Source organism: Gastrolobium bilobum, unplaced genomic scaffold, assembly GCF_033153095.1.
Source record: "Gastrolobium bilobum isolate Gb01-03AN ecotype WA unplaced genomic scaffold, APGP_CSIRO_Gbil_v1 utg48080, whole genome shotgun sequence".
NCBI lineage: Eukaryota > Viridiplantae > Streptophyta > Magnoliopsida > Fabales > Fabaceae > Gastrolobium > Gastrolobium bilobum.
Window position 1 is genome coordinate 169,170 of NW_026896970.1, and position 8,967 is coordinate 178,136.

General features: G+C 35.3%; 1 protein-coding gene across 1 annotated transcript; it reads right to left on the bottom strand.

Annotated features, from left to right (window-relative positions):
• On the bottom strand, nt 1-4,082 carry LOC133303090 (uncharacterized). The gene is made up of 7 exons (XM_061502951.1): nt 3,848-4,082; nt 3,692-3,760; nt 3,509-3,577; nt 2,323-2,385; nt 1,492-2,094; nt 893-964; nt 1-597 (listed from the first exon to the last, which is right to left on the bottom strand). The coding sequence occupies exons 1-7, from the start codon at nt 4,016-4,018 to the stop codon at nt 364-366; spliced, it is 1,281 nt and encodes a 426-aa protein (XP_061358935.1). The 5' UTR covers nt 4,019-4,082; the 3' UTR covers nt 1-363.
• Nucleotides 4,083-8,967: the final 4,885 nt, after the last annotated feature.

The following is an 8,967-nucleotide window of genomic DNA, read 5'->3' on the forward strand; positions in this document are numbered from 1 at the left end:
TATATGAAGGGTTTTATAATTCTCATTTAACATGAGAATTACAATTTTCCTACACACCCTTCGATTTCCGAGCTGACATGGGTCCTACATATAATTTTTTTTAACACATGGGTCCCACATGCTTTTTATCTCTACAACATGAGATTTCAATTCTCCTTCAACATGAGAATTATAAAACCCATATATTGAAGACTGAGTTACAAAAAAGAAGCAAACAAGTTCCACAAGAATCATTTCTTTTTTATCCTAGACAAAAGCACCACCAAATGGTACTAGTTCATTTAATTGATTTGTTGCCTTTAGAGGATAAATACAAAGTTATTCCATTGAGAACAACTACTACCATTCCTGGCAACTGATAATTCAAGAATCTGCAATGGGGAAAACAGATCCAATTCGATCTCCAAAACGATAGCACTTGATATTAACTGCATATGGACCAAGCTGAATGTGGTTATCCTCCCTACCGACATAGAAACACAGGGTATACAAAGCAATTTCAAATTCAGGGCTCACTCCAACCATAGTGCTTGATACAGATTTCAGAACACCATTCCATTCAAACTGAATTGTCAAAAGCTGGGTTTCAGAGTCTGGCTGCAAATTAAGGTGGAGAAAACAATTAAAAATGATGTGGTTACAGTTCAAACAATAACAAATGCTTGCTTACAAACATAAAAGTACCAACTAAAAGAGTTATTGTAATGAAACAGAACTATGATTGTTATAATCAAGGCCCTCGTTGTTTTAGAAAAAATAATTTGTAGCTGCTAAAAATTATTTTCAACGTGCTTTGATGTCTAGCTAGTGCAGATGTTTATTACTTTCTGACTTTCTGTTTGGAATAATAGTTAATAGAAAATAAAAAACAAGTTTAAAAGATATCACTCACAATTTCACCCCTTCGACGGGGAAAAATATAGCCTTGATAATCAACTCTCCCCTTTTCTTCTTCAAGGTAAAACTGCCAAAATACATCAATAGGTGAGATAAAAGTTTCACATAATGACAATTCAGATTCAGATTACAAGTTAACGAGACAAAGTACATCCATTTAAGCCCTCGTCTACTCATTTAATAGATTAACAACTTCACAAATAACAAGATAGAATATTATTGGAAAGAAGCATTACAAAAAGTTAAGGGGAAAAATAAAATAACAAAGAAACTAGCTGGTTTAAATAAGTGTACCTGTAGATATAGAATGTGATTGGGAAAATTATCGACATCATAAGATTACTGGAAAGTATTATTAGCAATATCAACTTTGAAGTTATTTACAAGGAGCTAGGTTTACAATATCACTAGACCGGGCATACTAGTCCATAATAATAGAATATAGTAATTGGCTAACCAATGAAGCTGGTAATTATCAGAATGATGGTTGAAAAGCGCATCAAATGACTTACAACATCCTAAGTTTATACTCCATCAATTTCGCATGAATTGTGAATACATACAAACAGCAGAAAGAAAAATAAGAGGTCAAACCTGCAGCCAGTTATGAAAGCCAGAAACTTCACCACGTTGTTTGATTTCTCCAACAAAAACATGTTCAAAAGCAGAAGAGGAACCAGAAGTGCCACCACGGCCATAAAGGTCAAACCACAGACTGGTCATCATTCTTTTGAAATCTTGAGAACTCTCTGACGCAATTCCCTTGGATGCAAGATACTTGTGAAGATATTTAATTGGTGCTGTTCTACTGATTTCTTCTATGAAAGAGGCTTGCTCTTGTCTCTCTTCAGATGTAACAACTTCCTTATATCCTTGATGGGGATTGTAATTATCTAAAAGTGAAAGAAATCGAGCAAAAGTAGGCTTTCTGAATACATGATCATTAACAAAAGTGAACAAGCTCCCCTGTGCCATATCTTCCTTTTGGTAAGCCTTTTTCCCTTCACCACAGTCAATTTCATAGTCTTTGCCAGGTACCAATCTATGTAAATCGAGATCCCAGAGTTTGTCACAAGCTCGTGACAGATCAGCAAGTTCATCTTCTGAGGGCTCCACATCAGCACCAACTTCAACCTCATTACAGTATTCTTGCTCATGAGGAGACCGTTTATAGCCGTGCCAGTTATCCTTTGGAATCTACATCAGTTGGTTAGATCCACCATTCAGATGCAGATAGTGATGCAGCATAAAATGTTCAGAACTAATTAAATCACACATTCAGTGACCCTAACATATAGAATTCAAAGAATATATACCAGTAAGAGCATCACTAACATAATATAAACTATTTAAATTGACACAACACTCAAAATGCACTTTCATAGCTTTTCTAGTTGACATATTGATTAAAACTAGAAGATAAACCTTGTGTGTCTGCCTTGAAGGTTTACCAACTGTCTGCCATCCATCATTGTTATCTTCATCCAACTGCAAAAATAAAAAAATTGAATTTCACCAAAATAGTTAAATTTTAATAAAAAGTATTCTACGTATTACATACTGCATTACATTAAAAGAAGAAATAGAGATTGGCCAATGACCAAGCTTGCTCGATATTCTCAATGTTGCCATGATCTCTTGAAACCAGATTCTCAAATAACCAGTTTAGTGGACCATGTATCTTGGGTATAAATAAAAAAAAATATTAATTTCTCTTATTTTCTTTCCAACAACAATCTTAAACAGTATGCACACAGAGAGAGATAAATTTTAATCAAATCAAGAGCCAACATGAGGCCATATGAAAATGGACCAACCAACAAGACCATAACCATAAGAGCTTGGTTTTCGTATACATCCAGCAAAAACCATGCAGCATCAAAATGTGACTCTGATACCACAAGTTTATTTTCATAACATATATAAGAAATTAGAAAAAAAAAATGGCGAGCTCGAGGAAGGGTAAAGTTGTTCCTTTGTCACCGAAAAATCAAGGATTTGAATATGAAAATCAGTCTCTTTGCAAATATGCAAGGGTAAGGCCATGTAAAAAGATTTTCCTCATCCCACTCTTCCTAGCTGAGGTTTAACGGGGAGTTATATATATATATATATATATATATATAACAAAATGTTGGAAGTGGAGGCTTTGCACAACCAGTTAGTATTATCACTTAGTGACTTGGAGGTCATAGGAGTGTTCGATTCATGTAATCAGTTTCTTGTAAATGGAAGGTAAGGCTGCCTACTATGCACCTACACAATGGTCTAACCCTTCCCTCGACCCTGTGCAGAATAAGAGTTCCACAGCACCGGATTGTCCTTTTTTATATAACAAAATGTTAGATCACATCACAAGAGCGATCTATCTGTCCCTATGACAAATGACCCTAGTAATCTATTACATCCAAGGTAACAACTGAACCAACAATAATGTAGCTAGTGCTTGATGAATAAAGTTAGGTTTCAGCTACATTACATTTCAAAATATCAAGTGATCATTTCTTGAGATCTGCAAACGCATTATTTAAAAACCTCAAAGCTAAGCTTCACCGCACAATTGTCTCTCAAGAGAAAATGGAGCAGTTTTAATTAAGTTGTCAAAATATACCTTGTGGGGTCTGTTGGAAGTGTTGAAACTTTCAGATTCCCACTCCTCCTGCTGAGGACGATATTGTTCCTGCATGTAATGATAACATTGTAACACATTTTAATATCAGTTCCTCCAAGATTAAATTTTTTTACGGTGTTTAATCAAATTGAGAATATGAACTGAAGAAAAGGAAAAAGTGACCTTGTGGGGTGTGTTGGAGATTCTGGAACCTTGGGGTTGCCACTCCTCTTGCTCTGGACGAGTCTGATTCTGCAAAAAAAAAAAAAAAAAAAAAAAATGTTATTGAATTTCGCATAGTAGTAGAATCCGATCAATAAACTGAATCGAAATGCAAACCTGGTGAGTGCGACGATGATGATCCTGATCCTGATCCTGATCTCCGGACACGACCTCAGCCCAAGATGATCTGGAGCGTTCATCTCGTTGTTCACGATCGTGATCGTTGTCGTTGTCGTTGTCATTGACACCAAGAGCAACTTCGACCAAACCCTTGATCAGACCCTCCATGTTACCAGAATGAAGAGTTTAGAGAGAGAGAGAGAGAGAGAGAGAGACTGAGAAATGAGTTGGTTGAATAAAGACGATACGGTTGTGGCGGGTGATTGACCCCACTTATCCAATTTCCTTCCCGACACCATCCTTTAAAATTTTGGATATCCACGTTTACAATGTCGGAAAAAATAAAAATAAGTTATAGTTTAAATTAAAAAATTGTGATTACTATGTTTTTTAATTTTAAATAACTTTTTACTCTCTTTGTTTTTTATTTGATTTAATAGCATAAAATTATTTAATAAATATTAAATTAAAATATAGTTAAAAAAAAGGAATAATAGTTGTCTTGAGTCTTGACTCGTTTATACCCTGGCCAAAGAGATATATAATTCACATTTGATAATAGTTAATTTAGTTTATGGTAATAAATAATGTGACAAAACAATTCAAATACCAATATTATTAATATGTTTCATTGATAAGTTTTTATAAATATTACGGTTAGAGAGAGACGAGAGTTTTAATTAAGATTTGGCTTGTCTAATCTATTGAAAATGAAAATGTATATAAATTATTAAATATATGTAAAATCAACTGTTAATAATAAAAAATATTTATTGTCATAATAATGGAAGTTGATCCCTCCCAGGGTAATAATGTTTGTTTTTAAACACTTTTAAAATAACTCTTTAATATTAAATGAAAAGTAAATGCATTTGAAATTTAGAAACATAAAAAGCATTTAATATTTTTTATTAGTAATTAAGAGGATTGATTAGGGAGAGTTGCTATGCTATCTAGATAAATATGATATCTGTGAGTTGTTATGCTAAGCAGGTAGGGATGAGAGCATGTGTTCGAATTTCCCCAGTACCACCTTTGGGAGGAGTTTAAAGCCTTAATCCTGGACCCGCCCCGAATCGGATTAGTTGCGAAGCAATGAACCGATTGGAATATTTCCAAAAAAAAGATAAGTATGATATCTGTGAGTTGTCATCTTTTTATTAAATGATGGTTTCGTAATAAATTTTAGGCTAAATTATACATTACCCTCTTATTAGGGTTGGCAAAATGGGTCAATTCGCTCGACCCGGTCCAACTCGCATTCAACTCGAAAAAAAGAGTCAGGTTAGGGTTGGTCAGAAAAAAAAAAGCCAAAAAACTCTACTCAACTCGACCCGAGTCAGGTTAGGGTTGGCTTGCGAGTTGGCTAAAAAAAGCTCACGGGTTGGCTCAAAAAATAGCTCGCGGGTTGGCTCGAAAAAATAGATTGTTGTCAATGTGCTCGATTTCTCCAGTAAACGAGAAGAACTCGTGAATCTCTCTATCACCAGCTAGATTTGAAACTTGTTGAACATTAACCGTCCTTGTCTGAAATAATCAAGCCAAAATATAAAAAAACCAAAAAGAGAAAATCAAATAAGGCTCCAATTATAAGAAGAAAAAAGATGGGATTTTGAATTGGAAGAAGAAGAAAAAACAACTTGAAGTGAAGGTCAAATGCTTTAAAGAATGACCTGCATTGCGATATCAGGCAATAGAAGTGAAAACAATGGAATCCAAAAAAAGAAAAACATATACCTCATTTGATGAAATCAGATTACTATGCCACAACAAACCACGCTTTCAACACCTTCAACCAAAATAGAACGAATCTCACAAAATTTGGAACAATTTTTTTAAAAAAAATCAGAACCCACGAGCCAACATCGACAGGAATATCAGAAAAGAAGAAGAAAGGAAAAACCTTAAAGTCAAGATGCGTTGCGGAAGAAGAAGGGAAACAGTGGAAGAGAATCGATGAGTGAAATGTGACTGAGTTGGGTTAGAGAAGTGACGGGCTGACGACAGCATGGGAGAGTGGGTTGGGTCTTTGTTTGATTTTATTTTTTTAATTAAAAAAAAAAGTAACTCGAGAGCTGGCCCATTTGACCCGTGGGTTGGCTCATTTTTTTCTAGCTGGCTCAGGTTGGCAACTAATTTTTTTTCAACCCAACCCGACTCATTTTTCTCGAGTTACGAACCAACCCGACGGGTTGGCTCATTTTTGCCACCCCTTCTTATACTATTGTCATGCTTCAAAAAATCACCTTGTCATTTCAATTGTTGCAATTAAGCTCCTTATACTATATAATTTCAATAATTAAACATATCTGTTAATTTTTTTGCAAACACTGTTAACCATCATGTGCTTCTTTTCCATCTTCTCACTTGGTCTATGCAAATTCTGCGTAACTCTAGTATTTTCTTTTCAAAGGTTACCAGTTTCTTCTTTTTTCATTTTCTTTTAAGGTTATACAACCTTAGTCCCAACCTTTTATCACCATTTGGTGTATTCTATATCGTGTTTGAAAGGTCATTTTGCTTGGATCATGGAGGTTGAAAGTACGCTCTTAGTATGTAAGAAGTCTAAGGTTTATTATTAATATAAGAGATCAATGTTTGTTCACTATTAATGAAAGCATATGGAATCAACTAGCCTTTCCAACTTAAACTCATCCACCAGGATAGGTGTTTGACCTACTCCTCTAATGTGCACTTGCTCTCCCCAAAATGGTTGGTTCCTGAAGAAAGGTATAATAGTTGTTGGGCACTACAAAAGTACATAATAGAGATGACTATATTGTAAGATGCAAATAACCCTAAAGTTACAAGATTTCACATTATGATATACATTGCTTCAGCTCTAAGACCAACATTAGTAGTTCTAGCACCCCTATGATGTACCCATAACATTTGCAACTTTCCACCAAATTTTTCAATTTAAATTCAAAATAATTGTACTTCTATTAAGAAAAAATTTGTTGGTACTACAACAATGCAATATGGAAATAGCCAAACCTGTGGATAATTGTCCAATAAGTGGGAAAAAATTTTATTCTGCCACTGAGAAACAGAAATTACTACATATTATTCACAATCAGAGCAAAAAAAATATAGTATAATAATAGCATGCTTGAAGTAGAAATGAAGATTCACAATTACTAGGACCACCCCGACCTTTGTTGATAAAACCCCTCTACCGTATTTGTTCCAGAGTTTGAACTATGAGTTTTATCATTTTTTTCGGTTCATGTAGAGAATGTTTAGGACTCAAACCAAAAGTTAAATTAGAATAGAAAGTTTGCATAGCATAGCTGTATTTTGGTAATTAATACAATTAATTACTGAAAGTTCGCATAGCATAGCTGCATTTTGGTTCCAATATTATACTGACACAAAATTTCATTCAAGATAAATGTCTCATTGTTAGTTGAGTTAGTTTCAAAAAACTCATTTAAGTTATAGACACTTCCACTTCCTGGAACAATTCAAAAAAATTGACCTCTGTTTTTTTTTAGTACCTTAAAGGAGCAAAGGCCTAAAAGAAAAATTACAAGATCAAGGAATCAGAGTCCAAAAGAGGACTCACATAAAAAGGAGCTTTAGTTAGCAAAATAAAAGACTCCCTAGCCGAAATTGCTTGATTAGCAAGAAAATCAGCACCCATGTTGCCTTTTCTTCTCACATGAACGAAATTGATTTGTCAATTCATATTGCACCAGTTCTTTATGCTGCTAATAAGCTGGTGATGACAGCAAGCATCTTTTTCTCTGGTGATGGCTTGAATAGCAAGAAGACAGTCACTCTCCACCAATAAACACTGAGCTATACTCTCAAGCCACTCAGATTCCTATGTATACAATCCATATTTCTGCGATTAAGGGAGAAACAACTACCAATCTTATAATAAAACATGTTATCCAACTGCCATTTTCATCTCTTATGAGACCATCGCATGCAACTGTCAATGGATTCTTCTTCACAGCAGTATCCACATTAATCTTCCACCAGCCATGGGAGGGGGGCAACCCATCTAACACGCGAACTAGCTGGGAGGGAGTTTTGCATCTGAACCTGATTATACAAAGAAGCTCTGATATCTCTGATATATGCATAGATTATGGGAATATGATAGTCCGGTATGGAAAAGGAAGTTTCATGAATTTCATTGTTGCGCCACTTTCATAGGAACCAAATAATGGTAACAAAAATATTCTTCCAATCTCAAAGTTGGCGGTTAGGTCAAGTTTTGAGGAGATTTTTCTGAAGCCAATCTCCAAGAGGAAAGGAAAAGAAATCAGTTGGGGGAGAACCAGAAAACCAAGCAAACTAGAGAGAGCTAGCCTTGCTGCAGTCTCGGAGCACATGAAAAATGCTTTCAACTTGAGAAACACAAACATGGCAGAAGGGGAATCCACCCCATTTGGCATAATGCTCTATTGTGAGAATACGCCCATGATAGACCATCCAAACAAAAGAACGAATTCTTTAGGGTCCTCTCTAATTCTATATTATGTTCCAAGTTGGGTCAGACACCAAATAATCAAAATTCATCAAATGATTATAGGCCAGTTTGACCACATTCTTTTGGGTAACCATGTTTCCCCACACCAGACATTCATCTCCCCTCTTACTCGAAGGGGGAAAGATAACACAAATAGAATTCATAGCCTCCATAGATAAGATCCTTTGAAGTAACTCTAAATTCTAATCTTTGATTCTGTGGTCCACCATTTCTGCAACCCCGATCTCAACCGCACTAATCACCTAGTTAGAAAGAGCATAATCTGTAAGGGGTCTCTCAAGGTAAGTCCATTTGTCCTGCCAGAAAAGAGTGTCCTTCCCATTACCTACATCCCAATGCAGATTATCTAGGAACCCATTCCACACACTACCCAGGCTTTTCCAAAGAGTAGAATCATACGATTGAACTATAGTATATCTTCTTAAATCCAGGTTCCTCTTATATTTACTAGTGAGAACTTGCAGCCAAAGAGCTTATCTATTGCTAATCATTCTCCTCGCAACCTTATGCAAAAGGCTTCATTATGAATCATTAAATTGTGGATGCCCAGCCCTCCTATGAATTTAGGCTTGTACAGATTATGCCAGGAAATTAGGTGAACCTTTTTCTTCTC

Coding starts and splice junctions, on each gene's coding strand:
- LOC133303090 (XM_061502951.1), bottom strand. CDS start 4,018: ATGGAGGGTCTGATCAAGGGTTTGGTCGAAGTTGCTCTTGGTGTCAAT. Junction 3,578..3,691: donor TCTCCAACACACCCCACAAG/GTCACTTTTTCC, acceptor CATTACATGCAG/GAACAATATCGTCCTCAGCA. Junction 598..892: donor CCCGTCGAAGGGGTGAAATT/GTGAGTGATATC, acceptor CTTAATTTGCAG/CCAGACTCTGAAACCCAGCT.